The 17,478-nt window shown below is 38.9% G+C and overlaps 1 protein-coding gene across 4 annotated transcripts in view; it reads left to right on the top strand.

Moving 5' to 3' along the window:
* The window catches only part of LOC120533317 (zinc finger protein 239-like), a 29,903-nt gene extending 12,849 nt beyond the window's left edge, over positions 1-17,054 (top strand). For 2 of the 4 annotated variants that reach the window (XM_039760152.1, XM_039760155.1), the window contains 2 exons: positions 1,939-2,058; positions 14,575-17,054. In XM_039760152.1, the coding sequence (XP_039616086.1) occupies positions 1,977-2,058; positions 14,575-15,596 (1,104 nt within the window). In that variant the 5' untranslated portion in view covers positions 1,939-1,976 and the 3' untranslated portion in view covers positions 15,597-17,054. The remainder of the gene's footprint in view (positions 1-1,938; positions 2,059-14,574) is intronic. The other 2 variants (XM_039760153.1, XM_039760156.1) reach the window with 1 other exon arrangement.
* The last annotated feature ends 424 nt before the right edge of the window (positions 17,055-17,478 follow it).

Here is a 17,478-nt window from a genome sequence, read left to right on the forward strand (position 1 = left end):
GACAGGAATCTGCAAATATTGCAAGTTTTCAATGAATTTAAAAAGGCAAAAGTGGGACCAGAAAGGTTGAGAAATACTGGTGCAAGGAAGGTAGTTTGGGCTGAATGCACCAGAATTGGCTGATGTGGAGAAGTGGTAATCAAAATAAACCTTAACACTAGAATTCCTTAAGCCTAAGAAAAAAACCTCGTAATCCTGGCCTACCTTCTCACCTCTCCATTTGCTTCTTTTGTTTTGTAAATGTGTTGATCAGCACAAGCAGCAAGCGGCCTGCTGTCCCATCCACTCCCTCGATGGAGTTCAACTCAGGCAAAAGGTTTCTCCCAGCTTAAGTCAAAGCTCCTTATCTGCATGTGAGGTTGCTGGAGTTGTATAGGGTAAATAATACAGTATATTGTTATTTGGAATACATGCATTTCATGTGTGTTCCATGTCTGCAAAGATCTGGGTAAGTGTAGGATGGCAAGAAATGCTGAACACATACCTAAAACAGAAACTTTTCCATGTTATACAAATAATGACATCAAGTGTATAATGTGTTAAAGCTTTTATTCAAGAATATGCTGTAACCAAAAAAAAAAAAAAAAGCTTCCAATTTACATGTGGCAGACAATGAGTTGAAAACCCAAGCTCAAATGTCAATCAACAGGAAAATGATACGTATTCTTGAATGGTGCACAGGTAAGAACTGCTGCCTTATAACCCAAAGGTCCCGTGTTCGAGACTGGGTGCTCCGCGTTTTGAGTAGAGAGCTGCTTTTATTATTATTATTATTTCTTCTACAATACACTAAAAACATACATTTGATTTGAGTCTAACACCCGGTGTAAATTTTGGCTACTTTTAAAATTTAATGCTTTGTTGTTATTCATTTTTATTCTCTCAGTGACGCTCACTTGGTACAGCGAACTTGCCTCTCCCTCTCTGGGTTGATGGCGTTTATCTCCATTCTTTTCACAAGGGCAGTGCTGTTGCTGATGCCTGCTCAGAAATACAAGGTGGTCCAGATCTAATTATGCAGATCCAGATCATCTGGATGACTTTGATTTATGTGGGGACGATTCCAGTTCGGCGCGAAGACGATTCTTCATGTCGTCAGTTCGCACACTTCTTGATGGTCCGGGATTTTTCAGGTGATTTTCTATGTAATAAACGTATTAAGTTCTAGCGTAATGAAAATTGCATAATTAGATCTGGACCCCCCTATATTTGTTGTACCGGCAGTCAAAGATACAATGTCCCTTGACCGCTATCAGACTGGACAAAGACAGCACCGTAACAACAGACAGGTTCTATGTATTTCTTTGGTAAATGTGACTATGCAAATGCTAAATTTGTATAATTTTGGTTTTTGAAATCAAATTAATTTTTATTAGTATAAACCTTGTATTAGTATAAATACATATGAATATTTGAACGATACTTTGACGAATGCAATGTAGTCTATCAGTTACACTGCAGATCGAGTTAATATTGTAATTCTGGATTAGTACACAGGCTAAACAATATCAGCATCTTATTAGTCATTTAAGATACTTGAAAAGCAGCAGAACAGTTGGTGTTTTACAGGAGTTTGGAACCAATGAATTAACATAAAATTAATGTTTGATTTCATACAAGAGAGTACAGTTTGAACACATGTTAAAAAGGGACAGATTTGGAAAAAATTAAAGCATCAGGATTCAAAAAATTGACTCTGTTTGACTCGTCTATTAAATGTTACTCTTTATTAGGGCTGCCACAATTAATCGATGTAAAAGAATGCAAACAATGAATAAAAATAAACAGAAAAGGAAAAATGCAGCAATCTGGCAACGTATTTTAATTTTTTTTAATACTTGATCCTTAACTTGGTAGGAATTAAAATGAGACATTAAAATATGTTTAAATAATTTTGGGTACAGTTCTGGTGTAATTAGATCAGTTTTATTTTTCCAGCAGAGAAGAAGAACCTGCCGTTTTACTGTAGCACAAACATGGCTGTGACAGAAGAGGTGTGCCATGCTGATATGAGTACCATGAAGAAAATGAGAGCAAATATGAAGGAGGAGGAGGACAGTAAGTGACAACTGCTCTGTGTTAAACAGGAGAATGTGGACATTAAGGATGGGGAGGAGTGTGAACTAGAGTCCGTAGTCATGAACCCTCTGAGGTCTGAAGTAAAACACAAGAAATGTGCTGTTTTTGCTATACTGTCACATTTTATGCAAGTTTCATCAACTTTTCACACAGGGTTTTGGCACTACGTTGTTTTCATTTTTTTGCAGAAACTTGGCTGCAATATGCAAGTAGTGTGTCCGAATTATGTGGAACTTTTAAATTGCCTTAAACACATACAAGTTATAAACAGTGGTTTTGAACAAATGAAAGAATTTTATGTATGTAAAAAAAAAAAAAGCATTTTTTAAGAAGCTTATTGAACACTGAAATATGGTTACCAAGGTGTGAAGAAAGTAAAGATGCCAAAATAGTCTGGCTATTGTACCCAGAAAGACATTTATATTTCTAACACCGTCTTATTTTCACTAATCTCTTTCAGGAAAATGTGGCAGTTGAAAGGTCAAAGTTCTTTCCCTGTTGAGTGTCTAGTAGGGATGAGTTGTTCTCACATTGGTTACTCATATCTGAAATTGGGTAACAGAAAAGAAAAACACAAAAGAATGTCTAGTGAGGTGCTTGAAAGATGAGGGGATTAAGAGTGGGGTGGTGGATTTATGGAATTTCATCCATCCATTCATTTTCCAACCCGCTGAATCCGAACACAGGGTCACGGGGGGTTTGTTGGAGCCAATCCCAGCCAACACAGGGCACAAGGCAGGAACCAATCCCAGGCAGGGTGCCAACCCACCGCAGGACACACACAAACACACCCACACACCAAGGCCAATTTAGAATCGCCAATCCACCTAACCTGCATGTCTTTGGACTGTGGGAGGAAACCAGAGCGCCCGGAGGAAACCCACGCAGACACGGGGAGAACCTGCAAACTCCCCACAGGGAGGACCCAGGAAGCAAACCCGGAATCTCCTTACTGCGAGGCAGCAACCCTACCTCTGCGCCACCGTGCCGCCCATTTATGGAATTTTGAAACATTTATTTAAAGTTCCATGCTTGAGGACAGTCGCACCTTTCATATTAAAAAAACACTTGACACTGGGGATTTTTGGTGCCATTCCTCAAAAATGTTTCTTTGGTTTTAGAACATTTTCAGGCACATGTTCACAGGTAATTCAGACAGACTACATAACTATAATGTAAACTTGCCCTGATAATTAATCATTTTAGCTCCGAGTCGCATACGGAAATCTTAAAAGTCATTACTTTTTCACAATATAGTTAATCAACATATTTGTAAACTACAGCAGTGCAAAAAAAAAAAAAATCCGGCTAAGCTAGAAAGACTTGCATGCACATTCACAGACTACTAAGGATACTTTCTCACTCTGTCCGTTTGTTCAAGTCCACATCCAAGTTCGTCTATCCATCCCGGTCTCCCTGCCCCTGCTGGTTTGTTTTCCCTTTGTGTTTTGTGGGTCCACACCCAAGTCCGTTGGATGAGAAATGTTTAAACTTTTATTAAACATATTTACTGTGCCTTTATGGTAGTCTGTTGTCTGTGTAGCTGCAGGAGTGTAAGGCCAGCTCAAGCATGGGTAAAATGCGTGCCCAAAGAAATCTCTCAGTCCAAAAGTTTGTTTTAAAATATTTAGTGAAAATTCAAAGCAAATAATCCACACAAGAAAAAAGTTGTTACACACATAGAATAAAAGGCAAAAAAAAAAAAAAATTATCAGATAGATACTTTATTAATCCCAAGGGGAAATTCACATACTCCAGCAGCAGCATACTGATAAAGTATGCTATACATATTTATCTTCTCTAAACTTAGCTTTTCTTGTCAAATTTCAGTTGTTTCTATACTTAAAGATGCTTTATTTATTCTTCTGTACACTTTAAACGTACAGTGCTGTACATTCAATAAAGATCGTAATCTTTCATGTTACTTGGCACTAAATGCACACAAGGCATGTGCCCTCAACCTCTGGTAAGGCAAGATCACTAACTGAGTATAATGTATAGTCAGAGAGGCAAAAAATATAATATACAAATTCTATTCAGCTTACGGGGGTTGTAATAACCTCTCAATAGAATATGCACTAATATTTAGGCAAACATTTATACAACTTAAATAACTATCTCATGGCTCTTACAGTCTATCTGTGTTTTATTTTGTCCTTCTAGAGCTGACCCTGGAGGGATACTCGGGTTAGTGGTGAAAAGAATGGAGGCAGTGATGGCCTTAGGTGCCTTAAGGTTTACCTTGCTTTTCCAGATCTCTGGTCTTGGCACATGGTTTTGGGGCTTTCGCAGGATTGGCTTATGCGTTGTATGCCGTTACCCTGCCGGCCTGCATTTCACATGCGTAACCCTGCTTGAGCCCTCAAAAAAAAAAAATAAATAAAAAAAAAAATAAATCTGAGGTTGACACGCCAACACCTTGACTTCAAGACCAGGAGAATCTAGAACAAGCTCAACTCTTTTAATAATATCTTATTTATTAAGGCTGTGAATATTCCAGCCCAGATCACAGACAGACGTTAAGGACACAAGTTCCAAAGCACACGTGATTTTATTTATACAGTTCCAACAAGCACCAACACCCTTTACTTTTGTTTCTTCTTAATTTCCCTCTCACTCTCTCGCCTCTATCTCTCTCCATCTGGCAAGTTTCATCCTCCTCCTCCTCCCGACTCTGGTTTCTTTTATATCGCACCCAGAAGTGCTCCAGGTGCTTGAGGACTTATTTGTGGTGGAAGAGCTGCTCTGTAGGGCTCAGCAGCAGTTACGGCACCCCCTGGTGGCGCCCGTAGATCCCAACAGATCTGTACCAAACTCCAACTCCTATGAAGCCCTGAGGAAGTACTAGGCACTGCTGAAACCTGGGGGGGCTGCCATCTACTGCTCTGGGGGAGGTAACGCTCTGGATAGGCTGGCTCTCCCAGTCCTCCCAGCGTGGTGGCGTCCTGGCTGGGCAAGGGCCCCGGCCGTCCACCACAAGGCACAAACTAAAATACATAAGATTACATTCCAATTATATATAATAAAAAAAAAAATGCCTAGAATGAGTGATGACATAGATTCAGTTTAAAGAATCTAATTAGAGAGTCCAGATCTAATTATGCAATTTTCATTAAGCTATAACTTATCAAGTTTATTACATAGGGAATTCACAAAAGACTCTTTTTGTTGCCGACAGATGGCAGCACCTGCCCTGCATTCCAAAATGGCGGGGAGACGGCTGTCAGTCGAACAGCGGGTGTGATTTGTTCGCCTTTTCATAATTGCATAATTAGATCTGGACCACCCTGTATAATATGCACACACATTTAAATGCATGTGTGTATATTTCTTAATTCATTGTTCAGTATTATGAGTTTCAATATTTATTAAGATCTTCCTGTGGTGTATTTTTTTATCACTATACAACCATGCATTGTCTTTTTCTTTAAGTCTAATAATCTATGACACACATGCAGGTATGTTTATCACATTTCATGCTTTTTATTATCTAAAATGTATATCTATGTTTAACTCAGCTAAAAAATTCAGAGCATAATACTTTAGCAGTAAAATAGCTTGGTTCAGAGCTATTTAACTGCAATAAACAAAAGAGGACCAGAGTTTTTAACTAAACTCCTTGGTTTTTCTGTTCGATGGAGTGGCGGCCCTGAGGCTAGGGATCTGTGCCAGTAATCCAAAGGTTGCTGGTTCAAATCCCCTAAATGGCAGAAGTGACTCTGCTCTGTTGGGCCCTTGAGCAAGGCCCTTAACCTGCAACTGCTTTATCCTGGGTTTGATGTTAACCTGCAAGCAGCTCCTCTAACTTGGAGGGAAAACTCAGGAGTTAATGGCAGGACTGGCAGTCCAGTCACCATCATAAAACCTTACACTGTTCCAGTGTGGTGCTGAGGTGTCACCCGCTGCACTCTGGTCTCGATCCAGGTGGTTCGGCATGTGGTGGGTGCAGCAGTGCGCTCTCAGTGCAGAAAACCAACCCACCCCTCTCTCATATTAAGTACATTTTAAATCATCCATCTGAGCTGTTATGTCTTCATATGCTAATCCTGATTACACCTGAAATTCACTTATTGGGAAGAGACATTACCTTTAAGACACCAATACATTGATAATTACATTTCCTCTTACCTTTGCATGCAAGCTTACAGATTTCCATGTATTTTGCTAGAACATGTTTCACAGTTAAACGTGTCATATATATTTTTGTCCATTTTTTCAAAATCCATACATTAATCTTTGCTGCCCCCTCCTGCCCTCAACTAATATGCATTCTTTCTACTTTTCAACATCAGTGGTGCTTTAAATGCAAAGATGTTGACTGCAAAACAAAAGTAAAAAAAAATCCTAAAACAATTTGAAAAGCACTTCGGGGTTCTCCTGACTGCTTATATTTGGGCACCAGAAAGAGAAAATGATAAAAGAACACACACTTTGTCTTTAGAGGCAAACATTTTAAAGGATCTGAGACTTTTCATCCATCCTTGGACTGTTATGGATGTGGCTAAGGCTTCCTGTCCAAATGCGGCCATTTTGCTTTATCAGGAATTAAATATGCCTTTTAAGTGAACACAAAATTCATTTATTTTTTATCCAAAGTGATGTTTATTAGTATAACAACTACAGTGTTACTAATGCACATTAAACACAAGCTTATTTTAATTATACACGAGTGCATGGGCTGCTGTCTCCAGTTATAATTTCTGCACTTTCAGGCAGTCAAATTCTGTGACTAGTTCCACTTTAATGTATAGGAATAAGCAAAGTCGTCTTCAAATGAGATAAATACAGTTGGTTAAATACACTTGCCAGTTGCCACCTTGATCATTCACGAGTGCACTGAAGTAAAATGTTTTAATGCCCTTGACTAAACTGTTTAAATACACTTGGTAGCTTTATTTCACCCTTTGCCAAGTATTTATGGCAGGGCGGCAACTTGTGGCTCTTTTAACTGTCATCTTGTAGATCACAAAGAAATGTACATATCAGGTCAGGTTGGAGAGCATGCGCTGGTACAGTGCGTTGCTACACCCACCACATGACGAAACACATCTTTAAGATTTAAGTAAAGATTTACCAATGTTGTTTCTTGTCCCAGTGTGTATATAAACACAAGGAACTCCAGTTTCTGTATTACATCTTGCCTGAAGAAGGGGGCCGAGTTGCCTTGAAAGCTTGCATATTATAATATTTTTAGTTAGCCAATCAAAGGTGTCATTTTTGCTTGACTTCTCACTACATAATTGCTAACACGGTACAACTTCAAATCAAGTGCATTCAATAAATGATTAAGCTTCCCTGGAAGATGTATTTGCAAGTCTAGTGCAGTTGTTGCACCAAACCTAAACTAAAAGAATATTTGCAACAGAGCACCACACGGTGCTCCACACATAGGTGTGTCATGTTGTACGAAAAGAAATGCACTTTCTACTACAGTTCAGGTTTCACAGGAGAACCAGAATCTCACTGAGCTGTGCGGTCTGTGCACTGTTGGAATTGTAGGGGTGGAGTGGCAGATTCAGAGGGGTTGAGTCCACGTCTTGCTAGGCAGCCTATCCGCTAATTGTAAGGGTAAGTACTAACAGATAATTGTATTTTTTTTCCCCCTGTAGTGTTGATTCCCTTATCTACAAAGCATTTCTCCATGATGTCACATGATTAAATACTAAAGTCCCTTCACAAAGAAGAACCAATGAACTATTATGTATAAAAATTATAATTTTTGTTACCTTGGTGTTCTCATTTTCTTTTTTTCCCCCATTCACATGCTTGTGACAGAATAGCAGGCCAAACAGATTCTGAGGGAGCTCTAGGTTAGTAAAGGATTATGGGAAAATGAGACTGAGTTTGAGCACTGGAGTTTGAATCATTTGTATTTTAAGGTTTCTTATACATAATATTTAAACAAATCTAATCATCAAAAAATAAAGTGGTAAAGGTCAAAGTTGGAGCTGGGAGACTATTTGTTTTTTGTAATATATACATCCCTGAAGAATTGTGTATATATACTTGGCAGTATGCATGTCTATAGCTGCCGAAATTAGGTGTGGCCAAGCATGGGTAAACGCTTGCCGAAAGAAATTCCAAAGTACAAAAGTTTATTTATAAAATATTTAGTGAAAGTTAAAAGCAAATTTATCCACACAAGAATAAAAGAAAAATAGTTACACACAGAATAAAAGGCAAAAAAAAAAGAGGAAAAAATGTATCTTGTCTAAACTAAAAACTAAAAGTTCTTTACTTCTTCTCTACTTAGATTCTTAAATTCTTATATACAGGTGCTGGTCGTAAAATTAGAATATCATGACAAAGTTGATTTATTTCAGTAATTCCATTCAAAAAGTGAAACTTGTATAAGATTCATTCATTACACACAGACTGATGTACAGTATTTCAAATGTTTATTTCTTTTAATTTTGATGATTATAACTGACAACTAATGAAAGTCCTAAATTCAGTATCTCGGAAAATTAGAATATTGTGAAAAGGTTCAATATTGAAGACACCTGGTGCCACACTTTAATCAGCTAATTAACTCAAAACACCTGCAAAAGCCTTTAAATGGTCTCTCAGTCGAGTTCTGTAGGCTACACAATCATGGGGAAGACTGCTGACTTGACAGTTGTCCAAAAGACGACCATTGACACCTTGCACAAGGAGGGCAAGACACAAAAGGTCATTGCTAAAGAGGCTGGCTGTTCACAGAACTCGGTGTCCAGGCACATTAATAGAGAGGTGAAGGGAAGGACAAGATGTGGTAGAAAGTCTGAAGTCCCTTCATTGGTTGCCTGTTCAATTCAGAATACATTTTAAAATCTTATTATTTGTTTTTAAAACACTACACCAACAAGCACCCATCTATTTATCTGAATTGCTTCACCAATATACCCCCCTGAGAAGTTTGAGATCCTGTGATCAGAACCTTCTTTTAATTCCACACTCCAGACTCAAGTGTAGAGGTGACTGTGCTTTCTCGGTAATTGGGCCTCGTCTTTGGAATGATCTGCCTATTGAAATCCGAATGGCTCCTAGTCTGACTATTTTTAAATCTATTTTAAAAACACACCTGTTTTCTCTGGCTTACTAGGCTTTATTTTGCCTACCTAGATGTGTGTATGTGTATGTCATACACCTGTGTATGTATATGTATATTTATACAAATTATTTTTATGTGTTTCTGCTGTGCTTCCTTTGGCTAAATCATATATTTCTATTTTATATTGATGTTTCTAAATGTACAGCACTTTGGTCAGTCGTGTGGCTGTTGTAAATGTGCTATATAAATAAACTAAACCTAAACCTAAAAAGTGTACAAGCAATAGGGATAACCGCACCCTAAAGAGGATTGTGAAACAACCCATTCAAAACTGTGGGGGAGATTCACAAAGAGTGGACTGCAGCTGGAGTCAGTGCTTCAAGAACCACCAGGCCTACAGACGTATGCAAGACATGGGGTTCAGCTGTCGCATTCCTTGTGTCAAGCCACTCTTGAACAAGAGACAGCGTCAGAAGTGTCTCGCCTGAGCTAAAGACAAAAAGGACTGGGCTGCTGCTGAGTGGTCCAAAGTTATGTTCTCTGATGAAAGTAAACTTTGCATTTCCTTTGGAAATCAAGGTCCCAGAGTCTGGAGGAAGAGAGGAGAGGCACAGAATCCACGTTGCTTGAGGTCCAGTGTAAAGTCTCCACAGTCAGTGATGGTTTGGGGTGCCATGTCATCTGCTGGTGTTGGTCCATTGTGTTTTCTGAGGTCCAAGGTCAACACATCCGTCTACCAGGAAGTTTTAGAGCACTTCATGCTTCCTGCTGCTGACAGACTTTATGGAGATGCAGATTTTATTTTCCAACAGGACCTGGCACCTGCACACAGTACCAAAACTACCAGTACCTGGTTTAAGGACCATGGTATCCCTGTTCTTGATTGGCCAGCAAACTCGCCTGACCTTAATCCCATAGAAAATCTATGGGGTATTGTGAAGAGGAAGATGCAATACGCCAGACCCAACAATTCAGAAGAGCTGAAGGCCACTATCAGAGCAACATGGGCTCTCATAACACTTGAGCAGTGCCACAGACTGATTGACTCCATGCCACGCCGCATTGCTGCAGTAATCCAGGCCAAAGGAGCCCCAACTAAATATTGAGTGCTGTACATGCTTGTACTTTTCATGTTCATACCTTTCAGTTGGCCAACATTTCTAAAAATCCTTTTTTTGCATTGGTCTTTATTAATATTCTAATTTTCCGAGATACTGAATTTGGGACTTTCATTAGTTGTCAGTTATAGTCATCAAAATTAAAAGAAATTTGAAATACATCGGTCTGTGTGTAATGAATGAATCTAATATACAAGTTTCACTTTTTGAATGGAATTACTGAAATAAATCAACTTTGTCATGATATTCTAATTTTATGACCAGCACCTGTACTTAAAGATTCTTAACTTCTTCTTCTGTATGCTTTAGACGTACGGCACAGCACAGCACATAAATTAAGTGCTGTTCTTACATATTTACTTCACAAACTCAAAAGGCCCATAGGCCGGTTGGCACGTAGGCATGTGCCCAGGCACTGTTTAAAACCTTATGCCTTCCACACTTTACACAAGGCAAGGCTGGTCACTAACTGAACAATATTGTTCACTCAAAGCTGTTAGAAATGGCAAGAATATACCAATACAATTCTATTTACGGGGGCTATAGGAACCTCTTAGATTATGCATTGTTATCTAATAAAATATTCATGAATCTTGTAGAACTAGGAAAATGGTCTTACAATGTCACTGGAACCAATATTTCAGTACCAAACTTAAGGAAAATTTAACATTACCAGTTTTTTTTTTTATATAACAGTATCTGTAGTACCAATAAAATTGATGCATGACCATAAGTAGACAAATTGCTCTTAAGGCACAATAACACATGACAATAAACTGAGTAAAAACTGCTTAAAATAGCTTACAGTGGTGATAATGAGGTCATATCTGTCTGGAAATGTTTTATGTGTGTGTAAGAGAATTTCACCAAGAAATATATACTTTTTTTTTTTTTAATATACCAAAACACACAAGTTCTTGCCACTTTGATCTGTTTTTGAACACATTCCATAATAAGATAAACCAAATGAGTTGCAACTGTTTAACTTGTATTGTCATTCATTTATAAGAAGAGCTGAAAAGATAATGAGTTGAATCACTTTTTAATTATGTCTAACACAGGCCAAATAAATGAAGAGGTGCTTCTCATTCGTTCTCCGATTGTAGTGAGCACTTCTACAGATCTCCTTCCATTCAAACACCCAGCCATTTTCTAACCAGTGTAAAACAGTACAGGGTCATGCTAGGGTTTGATGCGTTCACATCCACGGTTACACCTGGAGGACTATCGGATGGGAGAGGACTGCCAATACAAAGGACAGTTGTAGGATTAATGCAAGATTTCATCGAAGGGGGTATGTGTCTCATCTATGCCGGCCATGACATGAGTTGCTCCATTTGTTAATACCAAAATATAATTTTACTGTTTCAGTTCTTTAAAGGACAAGGCACATCCTCCCTATTAATAGAATGTGTACTGCATTAATGGAGATTTGTAAAGGCTGAAACACACCCATTAGTAACATAATCAAACGGCATACTTCCCTTGCTAAGTATGAATCTGCAAACACGGAGTCTGTGTCATTTATTTGGTTTTAGACAAACTACTGGTCATTAATATAACCTGGAAGTGAAAGCACATGTCGTATATTTCAGTTGTACATTGAAGAATGTAATTCTTTCTCGCAGTTAATGTATGGAGTATCAATAATGAAAGCCAAAGTAATTTTTAAGTTCTGGATTTGTACACCAAATGGGTCACTCACACATGGAACGATTAAAACAGCAAAACAAAGGATGTTTAACAGGATTTCTGAAATAAGATTAATGTAAAACTGACCAGATTATTTTCACACAGGAAGCTTTAAAGTTGGTGACAAATGTCGCCAAATTGAAACCACAGAGAAAAGAGAAATTCACTTAGCCACTGATAGACAAAAGAGGATGAGCACATCGGCAAAACAAAACCTCGGAGGAAGGAGAACCTCACTTAGCTGCTGATAGACAACGGAGGCGAGCGTGTCAGCAAAACGAAACCAATGAGGAGCCGCTAATACACAACCGATGTCAATTGATTGAAGTGCCAGAATCCATAGTTTGTTGGAGCCTGGGATTTTTACAGTACCGGCTTACACAGCTAGTCTTATAAATGTCTACGCGTGGAAGTGTTGTGTGTCTGTCCGGCCTGAAAGCGGGAGGTTACAGCATGAAGCTCAAATAAAGCAACTCTTGTTTCCAAAGTAAAACTGCCGAGAAAAGAGAAACTCGCTTAGCCGCTATTACACAAGCGAGACGAGCAGGTCGGAAAAACAAAACCTCAGAGGAGAGAGAAACTCGCTTAGCTTATAATACACAAGCAAGGTGAGCAGGTTGGCAAAACAAAACCTCTGAGGACAGAAATTCTTTTAGCTGCTGATAGACAACGGCGGCGAGCAGGTCGGCAAAACGAAACCTCCGAAGAGAGAACCTCACTTAGCTGCTAATGCACAACTGATGCGATTGATTGATTTGAATTGCCAGAATCCATGGGTTTCTAGGTAACCCGGCCTTTATACAGCACAGGCTTACACATCTAGATTGATTATATTTAGTATAATAGGTAACTACGTGGTGGATATACCAGTATTTCAAATCTGTTGTTAAAGTTAGTATTTATATTGTATTATAGGAAAAGGTCCAATGTTGTTCATTTCAATAAATGAATGTACTTTTAATTAAAAGCCATCTGAAATAACTAAGTATAAACTATGCTAATCCACCTCATACATAAGAACTTCTGTCTTTCACGCTTCAATGTTTTTTGCTCTTTGCCTCTCTTTTGTTGTCATCACTGTCTCATCTTGCTTGTAAATCAGTTAATTGTTTCTGAAGTACAGGCACACAGAGAGCTTTTATTTGGTGGCCTAAGCATGAGTGTCGCCAACAAGCACAAATATACTGAATGACCTCATGTTCCTGCTGCTGTGAATGCGCAGAACTCTACTGGCCACACCATCATCATAATAATTTTTTACATTCATATACTGTAGTGCTTTTCTCACTACTCAAAGCACTCTCGGTGCAGGGAGGACCCTGGATGTGAACCCATGATCTCCTTCAGTGCTACCACTGCACCAACTGCACACCAAAATATAATAAGGAATGACTTTAAGGTAACGGCAAAGAAACAAATCGCTTGCGAGTGTCGGAGTGCGATTGCTGTGGTAGGAGAAAAAGCACATCTGCACTCGCTGATTTTAATCTGTGAATGGCATCTGTAATAGGAGATACCTTATTATGTAACATTCTGCCAGATAATAAAGATGTAGCAAATGAAAGAGCTGCAGTGGAGTGCGGCAAAACACTTAATGTATGCCTCAGAGTTGTGTTTCACAGCCTTTATGGTCTAATAACCCATTCCTTCTTGACATTCCCACAAGTGTGCTGTTCTTGGCACCCCTTGGTGAGACTAGCATGAATTTGAATATGGATGGTAGGTGGGGTCCCCCTTGTTGAAATGTGCTGGGATACAATCGGGGAGAAATAATGCACAGTGCGATTGATCACCTGGTCAATATTTGACCCAGAAGTGGGTTGCGACCCAGTGGTTGAGGCAAAAACTGCCTTAGAGTGAAATAACCACACTAATACAATATATGCAGCTGCCAATAAGTGAGTAGGTACTAAGAAAAAGGCTCCTCTAACTCCCCCCCCCAATGGGTAGAAGATTATTATGCAATCACAATGCTGCAGACCTTTGTTGGCTGGTAGAACAGCCTTTCTCCTGATGCATCCTAACGCCACCACCACCACCTATATTTGAGGAATCTATGATGCTCTTTACGACTCGGCATGCAAGAGACTATGCACAAGTACAACTTGATTTTGGGTAGTCTGTATTTCTAATACCAGGAGCAATTTGGCATATAATTTCAAAAGAATGGCTCTCGGAGGCCTAAATTGGCTCATAAGCCAGTCAACAAAACAAAAAAGAAATCCTGCCAGTCCTTAACCTGTTCCCTTTATATCTGTCCATTTTCATATTCTCCAGGCAGCGCCAAACAAGCCATGTTGTGTCAAACCATTAGGCTATGAAAAGGCAATAAACCATGAGATTTATATGTTTCTGTATGCGTGGAGTGAATCCCACTTCTGTTTTAAATTATTGCAATTATTGACAACAAGTGCTTTGGCATTTTAGTTCTGAGAAGTGACAACAGGAAGCCTAAACAGTAGGAAAACTGCATGATAACTGAAAGACAAAGATGGGATGATTTGAACCTGAAGTTTTTTTTTCTTTCTTTCATAAAATTGTAACTAAATGAAAATTTAAGACAGGTAAGATGTGAATTTGTTTTGACTAAACTGGAATTGGAAGGTTGTCATTTATATTTTCCTGACATTGTTCTGTTGTCTTATTCTGCAGATTTACAGAAGATCTGTGGCCTCTTTCCATGTTCTCTTCCTCAGACCTCTCTTCAGTACAGACTGCACCAGATGCAACATGATAAAAAGCTGAAGAAACCAACTTTTGGATCAGAGAAATTCACACTGGACTCTTTCCAGTATAGTTCCCTGCCCATTCCGAATTTTACAGGAATGGCCATTAACACTCATCAACAGGTGCACAATACAAATTCTTTGGCTTTATGTCTCTACCAAGATATGAGGAAAAGTTTTATTCACAAAGCTGGCTTCAGAGATGATCTCTGTATTGATATGAGACAGAAGCCTTACCGCTGTTCTGAATGTGGCAAACAGTTTTCACACAAGAGCAGTCTTCAGAGTCACACAAAAATACACACTGGAGAGAACCTGTATTACTGTTCAGAGTGTGGCAAACCATTCTCGCGAATGAGCCATCTTCAGGACCACTCAAGAATTCACACTGGAGAGAAGCCTTTCGGCTGTCCTGAGTGTGGTAAACAGTTTTCACAAATGAGGTATCTTCATAGCCATAAAAGAACTCACACAGGCGAAAAGCCATATTCATGTTCTGAATGTGAGAAACGGTTTGCTGACAGGAAAGGTTTCCGGTGTCATATAAGAACTCACACTGGGGAGAAGCCATATTGTTGTACTGAATGTGACAAACGATTCTCGGACAGGAAGAGTTTTCGGAATCATACAAGAACTCATACTGGAGAAAAGCCACATGGCTGTGAAGAATGTGGCAAAAGGTTCTCTGACAGGAAAGGACTTCAGAGGCATACAAGAATTCACACTGGAGAGAAGCCATATTCTTGTGAGGAATGTGGCAAAAGGTTCTCTGACAGGAAAGGTCTTCAGAGACACACAAGAATTCACACCGGAGAGAAGCCCTATTCTTGTTCTGAATGTGGCAAAAAGTTCTCGGACAGGAAGAGTTTTCGGAATCACACAAATTCACACCAGAGAGAATCACTATTGCTGTGTGGCAAACTATTTTCTGAAGCAAACAATCTTTAAACACACACTATGACTCAAATTTGAGACCTAGGAGGAAAGAAGGAATAAGTGATAATGTAATCATTAAGTCTTAATGAGTGTCTTCAAGTGAAATGGTTTATTGCATAATCTTTAAACCAAGCCTATTCAATGAGGAAATTAATAGTATTAAAGGATTCTAGGGAGAAACTTGCTCTGAAAGTATACCAGGGAAAAATGGTGTGGACCGCCATCTCTGCTGGAGAGTCAATCATGGTTATGACAATCTAAGTATAATATAACGCACTCTCCAGGGGGACAACATATAAACCCAAAGAATCACCAAAACATTCTTAAATGAAAGAAATCTGAAACAAATCTGCGCATTGCAGACAAAAAGAACCCATGATGTCTTACAAAATCCCAACTCGTCCCTGAGTGATTAGTATAGATGTGTTCAGTAATGCTGGAAAAAGACTTGCTACTTATTGTTGATGACTTCTGTGATTTTTGAGAAATAGAGCTTTTCTTTGACCCAAGTATGGAAATAACAATCGGACGCTGCAAGGTGGAGCTTACCAGATACAAGCTACCAGACAGGGTCTTCTCCAATGAGGGCCCTCAGCATAGGTGTATATATAGCGAGATTCTATGTTCGCTTCAGCCTGGCACATCTACAGTGCTGCTGTCATTTCATTTAAAAGGAGTATACAAAATGTGGATTTTTTGTTAACCTGTTACTTTTGCAGAAGACCACAAAACTGCACAGACGATGGGTGTGATGCAAGGAGAAACCTGCAGACAAGGCAGAAAGGGATCACACTTCGACTGAGAGCTCTAACATGTGCTTTCATTTTATTACTAGTTTGTATTCACTGTACAAAATAAGAATTTTTTTTTTTAAATCTGTGAATTTTACAGAATGCCTTTAAATCTGCACAGCCAATGGATGTGATGTAAGGAGAAACCTGCTGAAAAGGATCACACTTCACCACTGAGAGCTGTCTTTCATTTTATTACTAGTTTGTATTTTCTACTACAGGTATTCCCTAGTTTAGTTGTGTAATATAATCTGTCAGACTGAAAGTAGAAAGAAACAACACTATTTGTATTTTGACTAGTGTAAACTTATTAATGATGAACTATTTAAGATTTGTTTGCCTGTATGAATATGTAGTCATATTTTAGGTTTTGGTTTTCAAGTCCTTATACAGCAGCACAAAATATTATCGGCACCTGTCCAGAATATAACGGTATATAAAACACACACACGTGCTGCCTTAGAAAAATGAACAGTATTATTAAAAACCTCAAGCATTACGCATGGTTCCTCACCTCCGTCCTCCCTTCTGGACCATTGGCAGTCGCACCAGTAGATTCAAAGACCAGGTTCTAACCTGAGGTCATAAGGTTATTGAACAGTCCGGCATGCCAACACATGCTGGACGTGTATATGTTGCGTCTGTTGTGTGTGTATATATATATATATATATATATATATATATATATATATATATATATAAAAAGATGAGGGGGTACCCAAAAATAACAGGAATTGTTGGGGAGGGGGGTGGTGCATTTTAATAATTTTTGCTTCCTGAAACTTTAGTCTCCTTCAGAGTCTCCATGTGAATGAATGCATTTGTCCCAACAGTTTTCCCACTGGTGGAACATTTTTTGGAATTGCTGAAGAGGAGTGTTGTCCAATGCCTGCAGCGATTTTTTTTTTTAATTCCTTCACAGTACAAAAACACTTTCTTTTGAGTTGGTTTTTTCATATGTGGGAACAAGAAAAAGTTGCACGGAGCAAAGATCAGGCGAGTAGGGACATTAGCAAGAACTCCAAGACACGCAAGTCAGTTCAGAAATCTCTTCAGTGGTCCAATGACGATTTTTGTAAATTGCCTTGTGAACTTTTTCAAGC

This window comes from Polypterus senegalus, chromosome 8 (assembly GCF_016835505.1).
Source record: "Polypterus senegalus isolate Bchr_013 chromosome 8, ASM1683550v1, whole genome shotgun sequence".
NCBI classification, from domain to species: domain Eukaryota; kingdom Metazoa; phylum Chordata; class Cladistia; order Polypteriformes; family Polypteridae; genus Polypterus; species Polypterus senegalus.